General features: G+C 58.8%; 2 protein-coding genes across 2 annotated transcripts; one reads left to right on the forward strand and one right to left on the reverse strand.

Moving 5' to 3' along the window:
• Positions 1-3,442: 3,442 nt before the first annotated feature.
• On the forward strand, positions 3,443-9,232 carry DCS_01789 (aspartate carbamoyltransferase catalytic subunit; the record flags this gene model as incomplete). Its single annotated transcript, XM_040799120.1, has 3 exons — positions 3,443-4,046; positions 4,115-9,117; positions 9,173-9,232. The coding sequence occupies 3 exons, from the start codon at positions 3,443-3,445 to the stop codon at positions 9,230-9,232; spliced, it is 5,667 nt and encodes a 1,888-aa protein (XP_040660003.1).
• Positions 9,233-9,874: 642 nt separating this feature from the next.
• Positions 9,875-11,813, reverse strand: DCS_01790 (uncharacterized protein; the record flags this gene model as incomplete). The annotated part of the gene is made up of 3 exons (XM_040799121.1): positions 9,875-10,346; positions 10,442-10,646; positions 10,742-11,813. The coding sequence occupies 3 exons, from the start codon at positions 11,811-11,813 to the stop codon at positions 9,875-9,877; spliced, it is 1,749 nt and encodes a 582-aa protein (XP_040660004.1).
• Between the last annotated feature and the right edge of the window lie 4,631 nt (positions 11,814-16,444).

The following is a 16,444-nucleotide window of genomic DNA, read 5'->3' on the forward strand; positions in this document are numbered from 1 at the left end:
CAGTTGGGCTCGAGAACTCGAAATTTACACATCTCACGTACTCCGTACATGCATAGAAGTGCCAGTACATGCCGGTGCCAGTACATACCGCACAGTGCTGCAACAGTAAATACATGCACATGATACGGAATGATTCTCCAAATGCAAGTACTCCGCATTAGCGGTGCAGTGAAGTCGGGCCACTGCCAACCTGTAGCGTGGCTGTTGCTAGCTTCGGGTAGTGGATGTACAGTGGGTGTAAGTGCACGAGTACTTGCTGCATTGCTTGCTGCACGCAAAGCATAGAAGGCACATGTACATTTATAAGGTGGTAGGTGTACGGAGTACAAGACTCGCCAAACTCGTGTGTACAAGTGTGCAGATATATCTGTACCTACCTAGGTACCTATGGACGAGGGTGTGCGCAAACAGGTACAGGCGCGAGCTGGTAGGACTGAACAAGAATCCTGGCACGATTACCACATTCTGCGCCTCCCTTCTCTCCCTCCACGTGGTCCGCCCCGGTTCCCTCTTCTTGCCGCGCCGTGGCAGCGAGCAGCAGCCGTCATGGTCGCTAGCCACCTGCTCTTGGCTGAGGCTTGGGCTCGGGAGTCTCAATCAATGTCTTTCCCGCCATGCCGCCCGCCTTGCAGTGGGCCATCCAAGAGCGGCCGACGAGGATTTAATGATGCATCACATCACTGGAAAACCAGGAATTGCTACGGCTGGGAGCCTCGCGGTGGGTGCAGTAATACGGAGTACATGTACGCGCCATTCACTCGTACGAGTTGTGGTGTACAAGTACGAGCTTGTGACAACACTTGCCACAGAGTACAAGTGCCTTGAGCGCATGCACGCAAGTCCTAGTACATGTGCCGTGCCTGTACTGTACTTGGTGAGTGTCGTCAGGGGTACGCAGTGTTCTGGTACCCTCTTGGGGATCTGCGCATACGCCACCGTCAATATCGTGCCGCAAGCGCGCCTCCCCCCCTCCACAGTGTCACGAATGCTCAAGCAGATGCAAGCACACGTACAATGATCAATGCCATCAGCTTCGTCCCGTGTCATTGCTAGACTGTGGATGCACCGTAGGCATGTATCATCATAATTGTGAGTCGGGGGTTCATCATCCTCCAAAATTCGAGGAGGCGGTCGAGTGTGCTTAGGGTAGGCCGCGGCAGCGCTCGGTCCATGGAACAAGGAATCGCGTCGGTGACTCTCTGGTCAGTGGCTGTTGTCGTTGCAGTGTTATGAGATCGAATGCCACCCTCAAAAACCATCCACTTCGCTTGATGGCTGCATACTAATTGACAGCATGCATCCCCGTGAGTGTTTGTGCTAACCTGCCGACGGTGCATGTTTCGCGGCGCAATGCCATCGCGCCGTGGAGTGTGCATCGGAGTATATTACAGCATTTCCATCATATCCAGTCCCAGTCCCCTTCTCACCCTGTGCCATCTCTGCCATGCAGTTAGTAGTTATCCATTTTTTTTTACACCACCCCCCGTCTATTATCGGCAGTCCACTTCGGAAACAATGTCTCGGGCGGACAGGCTATGGTGAAACCCCTCTCCCTCTTCCCCGGGATTGTGGGTTGGTTTGGTTGCGGCGACACACACACAGCAACTCACCGAATCTGCCCTGTCGAACTATGACGGACGGACGTGTTCATGCCGACGCGACAACCACCTGGCAAGTACGGAGTACAAGTAGGCGTAGTTGTATGTACCTATCTAGTGGAGTTGCCAGTAATAGTGCACGTACAACTCCGTACTAAGGTTAGTAGGTACTAAGGTACTGGTAATACCGAGTGACGGCTACTCAATATTAATTACCTAGTACTTACCTACGGAGTACTTAATTCACATCTACAGTACTGTACGGAGCACGAAGTACAGAGCACTTACGGACTACAGTACATGTACATGTACACTTCCTATTGGGTAGTTACGGAGTCCCCCGTATGTGCATGCTCATCAGGCGAATGCATTTATACCGAGATACTTACGTCAACGAGTTGAATGTACGTACACTTAACTTGTGCAAATGCCGTAGTATTCTGTTCGTAAGTGCATGTACATGGACCGGCACTTGATTGCCTCTTCTCGCGCTGTGCGTTGGGAAATGGGTCTCCAGAGTGGTATTGGACGGCTCGATCGTCCCGGCGTACGAAGCTAGCGGCAATCAGAATCAGACAGAAACGTCGGATTCAGTGACAAATGATAAAAGTAATTCATGCTACTTAAGTGCGGAGTACTTTAAGTGCGGAGTACATGTACTGATGCTCGAAAAACGCCTACTTGGTAAGTACAGTACTGCAGTAAGAGATATAAGTGTACTGTACATGTACATATACTTACACCCACTTTCTGCATACCATCAAGTACTACTACAACGACAAGTAGTTGCAAGTCCCGTAAGTATTGGCAATCCTTGCGGAGTAAGGAAAAGTACGTGCAGGTACGAATGCGCACAGAGTTCCTGCAAGTACAGTTAATACAACGTACGTACGGAGTACTGTATTCCGTGTTCTGTACGGAGTACTTACATGTACTCTACTCCATACTGCAATGTGCATGTGGTCCGCAGCTCTACTTACTGTACTTACAGTAAGTACTTAAGTACTTACTTATACTTACTTAGATGCATACTGTAAAATGCTGGTATTCAGCACAGAACTGAGTACTAGGTACTTACATCTTACGGGTGCATGCACCTGCTTAATTATTGTAGTTGTACGTGACCATACTCCGTGCTGTACGTACATGTACATACAGTACGAGTAGGTGTGCTCTTGCACTGCAAGCGCAGTGCTCTGTACTCCGTACGTACTGTACTGTACACCCGCATGGCAGCCCAGCGTAACCGTTAAAACATCTCCAGACCCTGGAGCGGCGCGTCTCCAGTGGCCATTGACCAATGACGAGGCCGTCTGCCGCGAGCCAAGCCCCATGGCGCGCGACGAATTAGCCGACGTGTAAAGACGAAGCCTGCATGAGAGAAAAAAAAAAGTCGAGATCCGCTTCTGGACGTGGTAGGACTTCACTCTTCCCTCCCATCACCCTTCTCGGCTTCCGATCCGTGCCAAAGCCTCATCCAACCCCTCTGCTCGCCAGGCGCTTGATTGCAACGTCTCGTCTCGTCGGATGGTTGCGAGGTAAAGCTTTGTGGCCCGTCCAGGAAAGTGCGGAGAAGGGTTTTTCTCGTCAGCGACTCCATCGGCGACTCTGCAGCACCGCAACTTGCTGTACCGTGCCGTCCTGCCGCCATCGGCAGTTCTACGTTACACGACATCCGCCCCGAATCGCTTCCCGCTCCAATCGAATCGCTCCCCTGCCCTCTGAGATCGGAGACCTTCCCGCCTCGGACCTCGGACCTCAGGCCTCAGCCTCCCCCCCCCCCGACCCCAGACCCCTAGAAGAGGCCAGGCCGGTGATCGGCTGGCGGTATAGAGATGGCCACCATGGCCCTGCAGCCCGCCACGGCGCGCATGGCGAGCGCCCACGACGAGGGCCGCATCTGCCTCGAGCTCGAGGATGGCTCCGCCTACCAGGGGTACAGCTTCGGCGCCGACAAGAGCATCGCCGGAGAGCTCGTCTTCCAGACCGGCCTCGTCGGCTATCCGGAATCTCTGACGGACCCCTCCTATCGCGGTCAGATTCTCGTCATCACATTCCCCCTCGTCGGCAACTACGGCGTGCCCTCTCGCGAGGCTGTGGACGAGCTGCTCGGCGACCTCCCCGCCCACTTTGAGTCCTCCCAGATCCACGTCGCCGGCCTCGTCGCCGCCTCCTACTGCGGCGAGGACTACTCCCACTTCCTCGCCACCTCCTCGCTCGGCACCTGGCTGAAGGAGCAGGGCGTCCCCGCCATGTACGGCGTCGACACCCGCTGCCTGACCAAGAAGATCCGCCAAAAGGGCAGCATGCTGGGCAAGATGAGGCTCGAGGCCCGTGCTCTGCTCAACGGCGACGCTTCCGCCTCGGACCCTCTGACGGCCACCTCTCTCGAACGCTTCGCCCCCGTCGACTGGGTGAACCCGAACGAGGTGAACCTCGTGGCCCAGGGTGAGCCTTTCCGTGACCTTGCGCGAGCCCTCCCTCGTCCCCCGATGGCTGCTGACCACGCTGCGCAGTCTCCATCAAGGCCCCTCGCCTCTTCAAGCCGCCGCCGTCGGTTGCCGTCCGCAAGCACCCCTCCGGCCGGCCCATCCGCGTCCTCTGCGTCGACGTCGGCATGAAGTACAACCAGCTCAGGTGCTTCCTCCGCCGCGGTGTCGAGGTCATGGTCTGCCCTTGGGATCATGACCTCGCCGACGAGGCCGTCAACCAGTACGACGGTCTCTTCATCTCCAACGGACCCGGCGACCCCTCCGTCCTCGCCGTCACCGTCAAGAACGTCCGGGCCGCCATGGAGAAGAACAAGACGCCCGTCTTCGGCATCTGTCTCGGACACCAGCTGCTGGCCCGCGCCTCGGGCGCCCAGACGACCAAGATGAAGTTCGGCAACCGTGGACACAACATTCCCTGCACGAGCATGGTGACGGGCAAGTGCCACATCACGTCGCAGAACCACGGGTTCGCCGTCGACGCGAGCTCCCTACCGGCCGGCTGGAAGGAGCTCTTCGTCAACGCCAACGACGGCAGCAACGAGGGCATCATGCACGTCGACAAGCCCTACTTCAGTGTCCAGTTTCACCCGGAGAGCACCCCCGGCCCTCGCGACACCGAGTTCCTCTTCGACGTCTTCGTCGACACCGTCGCCCGCTGCGCCGCCGAGCCCGCCCTTCTCCGGCAGCCCGTGAGCTTCCCCGGCGGCACGGTCGAGGAGAACGAACGGCTGCACCCGCGCGTCTCCGTCAAGAAGGTTCTCGTCCTCGGCTCCGGCGGTCTCAGCATCGGCCAGGCCGGCGAGTTCGACTACTCCGGTAGCCAGGCCATCAAGGCCCTCAAGGAGGAAGGCCTCTACACCGTCCTCATCAACCCCAACATCGCCACCATCCAGACCTCCAAGGGCCTCGCCGACAAGGTCTACTTCCTTCCCGTCAACGCCGAGTTTGTCCGCAAGGTGATTCACTACGAGCGCCCCGATGCCATCTACGTCACCTTCGGTGGCCAGACGGCCCTCCAGGTCGGCATCGAGCTCAAGGATGAGTTCGAGGGCCTCGGCGTCAAGGTTCTCGGCACGCCGATTGAGACCATCATCACCACCGAGGACCGCGAGCTGTTCGCGAGAAGCATGGAGTCCATCGGCGAGAAGTGCGCCAAGTCGGCCTCGGCCAACAACGTTGACGAAGCCATGAAGGCCGTCAAGGACATCGGCTTCCCCGTCATCGTCCGTGCCGCCTACGCCCTCGGCGGCCTCGGCAGCGGCTTCGCCAACAACGAGGACGAGCTCATGGACCTCTGCAAGAAGGCTTTTGCCGCGAGCCCCCAGGTCCTGATCGAGCGCAGCATGAAGGGCTGGAAGGAGATCGAGTACGAGGTCGTCCGGGACGCCCAGGACAACTGCATCACCGTCTGCAACATGGAGAACTTCGATCCCCTCGGCATCCACACGGGCGATTCCATCGTCGTCGCGCCCTCCCAGACCCTGTCGGACGAGGACTACAACATGCTGCGGACGACGGCCGTCAACGTCATCCGCCACCTCGGCGTCGTCGGCGAGTGTAACATCCAGTACGCCCTCAACCCCTTCTCGAGGGAGTACTGCATCATCGAGGTCAACGCTCGCCTGTCGCGATCGTCGGCCCTCGCCTCCAAGGCCACCGGTTACCCCCTGGCCTTCATCGCCGCCAAGCTCGGCCTCGGCATCCCGCTCAAGGAGGTGTCCAACTCGGTGACCAAGGTCACCTGCGCCTGCTTCGAGCCCTCGCTCGACTACGTCGTCGTCAAGATGCCCCGCTGGGACCTCAAGAAGTTCACCCGCGTCTCCACCCAGCTTGGCTCGTCGATGAAGAGCGTCGGCGAGGTCATGAGCATCGGCCGGTCGTTTGAGGAGGCCATCCAGAAGGCCATCCGCGCCATCGACTTCCACAACCTCGGCTTCGGCGAGACAGAGGCCCTCGTGAGCATCGACGACGAGCTGCAGACGCCCTCGGACCAGCGCCTGTTTGCCATCGCCAACGCCATGCACCAGGGCTACTCGGTCGACAAGATCTGGGAAATGACCAAGATTGACAAGTGGTTCCTCCGCAAGCTCTCGAGCTTGAGCGAGTTCGCCAAGGACATGTCGCGGTACACGACCAAGGACATCGCCAGGTCGCCCGAAATCATGCTGCAGGCCAAGCGCCTCGGCTTCTGCGATCGGCAGCTGGCCAACTTCTGGGACTCCAACGAGCTCGCCGTCCGCCGGATGAGGCTCGAGGCCGGCATCAAGCCCTTCGTCAAGCAGATCGACACCGTCGCCGCCGAGTTCCCGGCCTTCACGAACTACCTCTACCTGACGTACAACGCGTCCGAGCACGACGTCGACTTCAACGATCACGGCGTCATGGTCCTCGGTTCCGGCGTCTACCGGATCGGCTCCTCGGTCGAGTTCGACTGGTGCTCCGTCCGCGCCATCCGCACGCTCCGGAAGTCGGGCTTCAAGACCATCATGGTCAACTACAATCCGGAAACGGTCAGCACCGACTACGACGAGGCCGACAAGCTCTACTTTGAGAACATCAACCTCGAAACGGTGCTCGACATCTACCAGCTCGAGGCTGCCAGCGGCGTGCTCGGCGCCATGGGCGGCCAGACGCCCAATAACATCGCCCTGCCCCTCCACCGGGCCGGCGTCAAGGTCTTGGGCACCTCGCCAGAGATGATCGACATGGCGGAGAACCGGTACAAGTTCTCGCGCATGCTGGACCTCATCGAGGTTGACCAGCCGACGTGGAAGGAGCTGACGAGCTTCGACGAGGCCCGCGAGTTCTGCAACACCGTCAGCTACCCCGTCCTTGTCCGGCCGTCGTACGTTCTCTCGGGCGCGGCCATGAACACGGTCTACTCGGAGAAGGACCTGGTCAACTACCTGACGCAGGCGGCCGAGGTCTCGCGCGATCACCCCGTCGTCATCTCCAAATACATCGAGAACGCCAAGGAGATTGAGATGGATGCCGTCGCCAAGGATGGCGTCGTCGTCGGACACTTCATATCGGAGCACGTGGAGAATGCCGGCGTGCACTCGGGCGATGCGACGTTGATCCTGCCTCCCCAGGACCTCGAGGCGACGACGATCCAGCGGATCGAGGAGGCGACGCGCAAGATTGGCGCCGCCCTCAACGTCACGGGACCCTTCAACATTCAGTTCATTGCCAAGGATAACGACATCAAGGTGATCGAGTGCAACGTGCGGGCCTCGCGCTCCTTCCCCTTCGTCTCCAAGGTCATGGGCGTCGACCTCATCGAGATGGCGACCAAGGCGATCATGCACCAGCCCTTCCAGGCGCACCCGCCGACAACGCTGCCGCCGAACTGCGTCGGCGTCAAGGTGCCGCAGTTCAGCTTCTCGCGCCTCTCGGGCGCCGACCCCGTGCTCGGCGTCGAGATGGCGTCGACGGGTGAGGTCGCCTGCTTCGGCGTCGACAAGTACGAGGCCTACCTCAAGGCCCTCCTCTCGACAGGCTTCAAGGTGCCCAAGGCGAACGTGCTGCTCTCGATCGGCTCATTCAAGGACAAGAACGAGATGCTGCCGTCGGTGCAGAAGCTGCAGAGGATCGGCTACAAGCTGTTTGCCACGGCCGGTACCGCCGACTTCCTGCAGGAGCACGGCGTGCAGGTGCAGTTCCTCGAGGTTCTCGGCAGCGACGAGGACATGAACTCGGAGTTCTCCCTCACCCAGCACCTCGCCAAGAACACGATCGATCTGTACATCAACCTGCCTTCCAACAACAAGTATCGCCGGCCGGCGAACTACATGAGCAAGGGGTACATGACGCGTCGCATGGCTGTCGACTACCAGATCCCGCTCGTGACGAACGTCAAGAACGCCAAGCTGCTGATCGAGGCCATCGCCCGTCACGTCTATCTTGATGTATCGAAGCGAGACTTCCAGATCACGTCGGAGCCCGCCACGACAGGGCTGATGCCATCGGTCAAGTCGCCGGAGCCGATGCCATCCATCGGACAGTCGGCCGCGGACGCTAGGCGACCGGTGACGCGTGACGGCAACCCCAGCGTCGCTGTTGGGGGCCTTGGGTCGCCGATGCGCTGCGTAGCTGACGAACTTTCGCCGTCGACGCTGTCGTCGATCAAGCCGTCGGTCCTGCAGATCCTGTCCCAGCCGTCCATCTTCCGGAAGTCGCACGTGCTCTCGGTGAAGCAGTACACGCGGTCCGACCTGCACATGCTCTTCACGGTCGCGCAGGAGATGCGCCTCGGCGTCCAGCGCGAGGGTGTCCTCAACCTCCTCCGCGGCAAGGTGCTGTGCACGCTCTTCTACGAGCCCTCGACGAGGACCTCGGCGTCCTTTGACGCGGCCATGCAACGGCTCGGCGGCCGCACCGTCGCCGTCTCGACATCGCAATCGTCGGTGCAGAAGGGTGAGTCGCTGCAGGACACACTGCGGACGCTAGCCTGCTACGGCGACGCCATCGTCCTGCGTCACCCCGACGAGAAGTCGGTGGACATCGCCGAGAAGTACAGCGACGTGCCGGTGATCAACGGAGGCAACGGCAGCCAGGAGCACCCGACGCAGGCGTTCCTCGACCTTTTCACGATTCGCGAAGAGCTCGGCACGGTGCAGGGCTTGACCATCACCTTCCTTGGTGACCTCCTGCACGGACGACCGGTGCACTCCCTCGTCTACCTGCTACGCCACTACCAAGTCAAGGTGCAACTCGTCGCGCCCAAGGGTCTTGGCCTGCCGGAGCCGGTCAGGGAGCAGCTCGTGTCGGCCGGCCAGCTGCTCTGCGAGTCGGAAACGCTGACGTCCGAGATTATCGCTCGCAGTGATGTCCTCTACTGCACGCGCGTCCAGAAGGAGCGCTTCGAGAGCGCGGAGAAGTACGAGCGCGTCAAGGACTCGTATCGGGTTGACAATGCGGCGCTCAAGCACGCCAAGAGCTCGATGGTGGTGATGCACCCGCTGCCGCGGAACGAGGAGGTTGCGGACGAAGTCGACTTTGACCAGCGCGCGGCGTATTTCCGACAGGTGAGCGTGCACGCATTGCCTTTGATGGAGAGTTGGCTAACATGAACGTGCACAGATGCGTTACGGACTCTACTGCCGGATGGCCCTGCTTGCCCTCGTCATGTCGACTTCATGAGGTGCAAGTCAGGAGTGCGAATGGAGGGGTGAAATAGTAGAAAAATATGATGAAGAGGATCATTGCATTCGTTGCGGAGTCTCGTCCGATAGTAAAAGGCGGCCGGATTTGGGATGGCGGAGGAGGCTAGAGTCGAATTTTTGTTGGGAGTTTCACAATGTGTCGATAGAGGTGCGCTCGAAGGCATCCCGTATATTGCATGGTCCGGTCTCTCTATCCGCGGCCGGGCGTAGAGCCGTGGTTTAGGTCGTTAGTGGGTGGGCTGTGTTCGGTGAGGGAGTATCTGTATGTTTCATGATTGCGTATGTACATATGCTGTAGGAGTGTGTATACACATAATTACCACTTAAAATGTATTTGCGTGTGCATGCGACTGCGTGTGTGCGTGTGTGTGTGTGTGTGTGTGTGTGTGTGTGTGTGTGTGTGTGTGTGTGTGTGTGTGTGTGTGTGTGTGACGATCCAGAAACCTTTAAAGACAGTGATTTGGTCAGAATATGTTCCGTCGGGATGAAGATGACACTTTTGATTACAACGCGGGCCGTCTTGGCTCAGCGTCATGTGCATATATATAGTTGGAAATGCACATGTACAGCCACGCCGCATCGTACCGCCCGATCCGCAGGCGTATTACCACTACCTCCATCACGCCGTGGACTCTGGCTTCTGGGCGTAGATGACGTGCAGTGGCATGTACATGAGCGCCGCGTTGTCGTGATACGCCCGACGCACCTCCATGAGGAACAGCTCGACCTCATCTCGGCTCCATTGCAAGCCGCGTGTCAGCGGCCCGAGGGCGATCGCTTGAATGCCGTCCAGCAGGATCGTCCGCCAGTACAAGCCCACCGTCTTGAGCACCTTGTTCTTGGGCCACGTCCCGATGGGCACGTGGAAGACACGCTCCGTCACGTTGACGAAGCCAGCGTCGCGCATCATGCGCGCTAGCAGACCGCCCGCCGCCATGTCGAGGTTGACGCCGAGGGCGTTGAGGCCTTCCGTCACCCTCGCCCAGAATTGGACGACAGGGTGCTCGGGCGGTATGGTGCCGCTCGCCTGGGCCTTCTTGGGGCGGTGGTGAATCTCTTGCAGCTCGATCCAGCCGCCCGGTTTCAGATGTCTGCTGTCCTCGTCAGTGACGCCGCCATCGGTGCCACCCTACCTCGGGGGATCTCGGGAGTCTCGAGGGTCTGGGGCTCGTGGGAGCAAACCTACTCCAGGGCCCGGCGAAAGAGCCGCATCCAGTCCTTGATGGCCATGACGGTGTGGCGAGAATGAATGTAGTCGAAGTGGTTGCGAGGGTGGAGCCAGGGAGACTCGATGTCATCCACCATGAACCTCACGTTGGGCGGCAGCCAGTCCGGCTGTATGGGTGATAGGTCAATGCCGAGCACATGAGCGCTCGGGAACTGGTCGCCCACTGCAACAGCGGTCAGAGGATCAGCTCGGACGCGTACCAAGTTCATGAAAGCAAGCGCAGGCCCGCATCCGGCTGGATTGTTCAGTTCAACTCACTCTCTATGGCCCAGATGCCGGTGCCGGTGCCCATGTCAAGCACCTCCTGCGGGTGGTTCCCTATCGGGGCAAAATGAAGCTTCTGGCTGCACAAAAGCTTCACCATGGCATGCTTCATGTCCTCCCTCTCCTGCTCGACGTCGTCGTTGGGGAAGTTATAGCTGCCTTCGCGGAAGCGATGATAGCGCCGACCGTTCTCGTACAGGTAGTCCCGTACCGACGACTCGGCCGTGGTGCTGCCGGAACTGAAGCCGTCACTGTCGTAGCCGCCATCCGATTCATCGGGCGGCAGCCGTTCCTCCTCGGAACTGTCGGCGACAATGGACGCCTCCGCCTGTGACAAGGCTTCTCGGGCCATGTCCGACTGCTCGGACGTCGACATGGACGGGAACATGGACTGTCCGTTTGGGTGTGTCAGCGGAGTGAGCAGCAGGGACTCGGCCCGTCGCTCGGCGGGCTCGGACGAACGTGGCCCGTTGTCATGGCCGTCGTCGCCACCGCCGTGCTGGGAATCTGGTTTTTGCTCCTGGTCTTGGTCTGCAGCCACACGATAGGGCAGCGTGCGCGTTTGGGTCTTCTCGTCCGCCGACACCGTTGCCGTTGCAGTTGCCGTAGGTTCTCTCAGCATCCCGGCCACTGTCATGACGGCGGGCGGCTCGGACGGGGTTGGTGTTTCCTGTTGCGGCGGCGACGCGGCCGTTTGCTGGAACTTTGCGGCATGTTTTTCACCACCGCCATGTGGCCTTCGGTCCACGGCGAGGGGAACCGTTGATGGATTTTGCTGTTTCCGTCGTCCTTGACCCTGTACGTCGGGTAGTTGTCCCTGCTGCTGGGAGGTTCCTGGCTGTGCCGTTTCCACGTCGGCAACCACCGGATGGGTTCCAGGCACGAGGTCGTGAGGGGTCACAGGTTGGGCTTGAGGTCGTGTTGCATGCTGATCATGCTGGTCGCTGTGCGGCGTTTTGTCGAGTTCGGATGGCCTTCTGATCGTGGCATCAGGTTCGTTCTGGCCGTTCTCGGTCGATGCACCAGAGCCGGGTAGGCCGGAATTGTTTTGGGGCCGCTGTACCATGTTGAAGCTGAGAGGAGACGAAGGCTGGTATCGGTTGGGGGGGGGGGCGGTGAGGGGGAAGGCGAGGGTAACTGCGGCGGCTGCGGAGGTGGTGACGGTGGTGGAATACGGGCAAGACGGTGACGGTGGTGTAATACGAGCAAGACGATGCCGGCTCACCGAGGGCCCCGACGTTGATGGATCCAAGGGTGCTTTGCTACTCAGTCGAAAGACGGTGGCTGAGCGATATGCAGGTGCCAGGTGTTCTTGGTCGACCCTGTCGCTCGTGATGGAGCCGTGGACGAGGTGGTATTTTGTAGACAACGCAGTCCTTGTACGCAAGCTCGTGGCATGGGTACGGCGGCGGCGGCGGCGGCGGTGCAGTAGAATGGATTTTCTATTCCTCTTTCCTTGCCACCGAGAGCTTCGCTTGATGTCAGGGTCCGGTCCGGCATGTGCTCTCGACGTCCGCCGAAGCGTGCTACTATCGTGCTCGAGGACCGGACCGATTGCACGTCCCTTTATCTTGCGACGATCGACGTCGAGCAGGATGGTCCTTCTGGACACACGGGTAGATGTCGAAACGAAACGGGGAGGCGACGGCGGACAAACGGGGGCGAGGAGAATGATGGATGCACGGATGGATGAATGAGGGGGGGACTGGCTAATCTCGGCGACATGACATTTGGATCGGACGGGTCAGCCTGCCGGGGAGAAGAGAGGAGGGAGGGGAAGGGTGTGGTGCAAGAGAGCAAGTAGGCGGATGAGTGCTTGTATATGTATGCGTGTGCATGAACGACGGAGTCTGGATGGATGGATGGATAGACAGGCCAAAGGTGGAGGGACTCTATTGCGTACGGTGGAAGGAAAGCTGGTCGAGCGACGCGGAGAGGTCAGTCGAGATGGATAGCATGTCGAAGCAAAGCTCCACCTGCCACTGACACACTGACAGTGATGAAAGACAGTGGAGAGTGTAAGTAATTAGTGCGTTGCCGTTACTGCGTTACACTGCCAATGGGCTGCAAAAGGGTAGCTGGGGGGCGAGTGGATACATCTCTGATTGCCGAAGCGGCCTAGTACGAGTACAGACAGAGACAGTGACGGGATCCATGAGCGGCGGCGGCGCTCGATGCACCAATCCCTGCTGGGCACGCTGCAGGCTGCCTACGATGCCGCCACGGCGGCGTCCACTTGCCACCTGGAGCCCTGGACACGATGGCCTGGCCCCTGGACTCAACCCTGGCCAGACCGCACTCCCAGGGCGGGGCTCGACCATCCACTCTCCTCCTCTCACTCTCGCGCCCTCACCTTTGCTCGCTTTTCTCCTCTCGCTCACTTTTCTCTTTTCGCTCACTTTTCTCTTTTCGCTCGCTTTTCTCTTTTCGCCCGCTTGTCTCTTTTCGCCCGCTTTCTCTTTTCGCTCACCTTCTTCTCACTCTCTCCCACTTTTCTCTCCCTGGGGAAAGTGGCGAGGGCGACGAGGCAAGGTGGGGGCGAGAAGCGCTCTACCGTGGTCATGATGAAAATGCCCGGCTGGCCTGGTTCATTTCTACAATAGGGCAGAGGCCATGACGACACGGCATCCAACGGGTCGGCCGGCCTCGGCGTTTATTCATCTTGAAAATCTTTGGATCGATCCTCAGTGACTGTCCTCGGTGCAATGCGGCGGCTGGCTCGTCCGCGCACGTCGCCGGTCACGTTGAGCGGCACCGTTACCTGCCCCCCATTTATGGGGGCTGTTCGCTCGCTATCGACGAGCCGAGCCGACCCCTCCTCCCCATGTGACGGGTCATGCAGTGGTATTACAGTACTTGCGACGACGACTTGTCCTCTTCGCCTCGTCCCGGGACGCATCCACATGGGAGTGCGGAGTATTAATTACTTACTTGTACACTTACAACTACGGAGTACGCACATGAACATACTTGGGGCGGGTCCTTGCAGATTCGTACAGTGCACTTTTATGAGCAATGGCAATGCACATGCACATGCACTCTGTGCATGAATCCGATCTCCCTTCCTCGTCGCGCGAAAAGGGGATGATGATGGCTTGCGGGCACTACACGGACGCTTGTGGTGGTTGATGCGACGAATTTTCCACCGACGGCCCAGACACGCCTTTACCCATTCAACACCACCACCCGTTGCCTGCTGGCCCGACGATCATCGGGCAGGTAACATATGTATGTGGGGTAGCACGCAGATGGGAGCGAGCACAGGAAGAGCGCACAGAAAGGCGAGACAAGACAAGACAAGACATGCATTCAGGCCCTTGTCATTCGTTTGCTTGCTCGCCGTACAGAGACTAGGATGAAATCGCGTACGTACGTGTACAGTACGGAGTAGGGAGTAGGGAGTAGGGAGTAGGGAGTAGACGAGGAAGCATTCGTACAGTAAAACGCCAATACAACCTGCAATACATGCACAGTCGCTTGACAAAAGTGAATGTTCAGTTTTGGTAGCGCTACTCCTACAAATTTCATCGACATTTATGCCACCCCACTGCACGGGGTACCGTTTGCTTGTCGTTCCCTAGGTACCTACCTACGAAGGGACTCCGTACAGAGAGTACTGTGCAATAGTATCGACCACTGATTATTACTCCGTACGAGAGAACAGTAAATGCATGTGGCAGTGGATGTCTTGTATAGAGTACTCCGTACATGCATGCTAACGTTGCAATTGGACACGAGGCCCGTACAAATGCTTGTACTCGCATCGTGCTGTAGCAGATGTGTTCTGCTACCTCGTATCCAAGTAGATACACTGTGCACCCATATATGCGGCACACCGTCATGCACAGTACGCGTCACGAACCTACTGTACGCCTGCTATTACCGTGTATTCATATGAGTAGAGTACACGTACATGAAATCCTCGCACGTGCACATCTTCTCGCCACGGATACGACCAGTATGCTGACAGTTCCTCGCCTGCTCCCACCCACCCTTGCCGCGACGAGTGGCTGGTCATACTGACCCCGCGTTTGGTCGCCTTTACAGGTGTGCCGACGACGGACGGCTTGGATCATGGACGGCTTGGATCATGGCCGGCTTGGATCATGGACGGCTTGGATCATGGACGGCTTGGATCATGGACGGCTTGGATCATGGACGGCTTGGATCATGGCCGGCTTGGATCATGGCCGGCTTGGATCATGGCCGGCTTGGATCATGGATGACATTGGACCACCATGGCCTGGGTGTTTGCGTTTGCCACCTCTGCAAACCCAGTGCATATGCGTCGCTTGACCTGTCGGTGCTGCCAAGACTGGCGACCTGCTGGACGATCGAGGGTTGGCCGCCTTCCAAATTCCCAGCCGCTTCGGTAGGGATGGGATGCATGAAACATCAACCGTCGGGTGTAAACGCGTACTGTACCTTGGCCGCACCAGGCGAAGAACTTGGCAACGACGTCATCCCGTCGACGCAACCGATCCTCGCTTGCCACCATGGCTGCTGCGTAACCCCGTCGGGACTCGGACCTGCTCCATGCTCGTATGGAGGAACACCGGTGCGCATGCATGTACATGTAGACGTTCAGGTGCATGCGCATGCTACAGGCTACTCGACATTCGCAGTGGGTATTTCGAATGAAATATCAGTATTCCATTATCCGACGCAACGTCTTGGCCGATGTGTACCTCTCGTTCCACCCAGTGGTGTCGAGGGCCGTTTGCCTGGAATCATATCGGGTACGGGGTTCACAGTGCGACTATGGGGCAACCCATCAGCATAAACAATGTCGAAGGACACCTGCAACGTATATGCGAGCTCCTATTTATCGAATACGGCAAGTTGGTCTGTGGAAGTGTACTCATCGGAATGCCAGCGCCATCACCGCTCGCTGGGAAGTGCAACGACCTTTTGTCATCTCCGTTCAAGCTGCACCGTGTCCTCGAGCAGGGACATGCACTGTGTAGATACACCTACGGCAGACATGTCTGCACAGTGCATGCTAGTGCCTGTCCACCTCCAGAGCCACCGTCATGTGCCCGCCATAATTGGCTGTCCGCCTCGGCCCAGCCCCTGACGTTGCCGCTAGCGTTGGCGCTGGCGCAAGGGCTACACCTCGGGGGGGGGGGCTGACGTACAGGCGGCACGGGTACCTACGGCCTGTGCCTGGAGCCGGTCGCCTCGCCCTGGTGCGGATCGCCGTCGTCGCACCCGTTGGGCCGAGAAAAATAATGGCCACTGCTGGGCGACAAAATGGTGTGGCCGTCCGACATCTTTTTCTCACCCCCCATGGGTCAATCGGAGCCACGACCCCGCCGACCACCAAGGGCCAACCCGCCAGACAGACGCGGGACTCGTTGCATACTTACAGCACGCTGCTGGCAGTTCTCAAGCCCTGCGGATGGCGTCCCGACGAGAGTCGTTTCGGCGAATGCACGGTAATGCCATCGGCCTGACGTCTGGCAGGCCATGCCATCTGTGCATCAGCCTAGAGCGTCCACCGGCTCCGTGCGTCGTCCATCGGCCCGGTGCTCGTCCATCAGCCCAGAGCAGCTCGTTCCCCTGGCTCGCCGTTGGGCATTCATTCGCTCGCGCCGCAAGGCAGCTGCCGTTAGCGGTCCGTGCTATTAATGTCGCTAATTACACAGGGAAGCATCCCGCCGTGGGAGCCGGCCGTAGCGTCGTATTGACCTGGAG

This window comes from Drechmeria coniospora, chromosome 01, assembly GCF_001625195.1.
Source record: "Drechmeria coniospora strain ARSEF 6962 chromosome 01, whole genome shotgun sequence".
NCBI classification, from domain to species: Eukaryota; Fungi; Ascomycota; class Sordariomycetes; order Hypocreales; family Ophiocordycipitaceae; genus Drechmeria; species Drechmeria coniospora.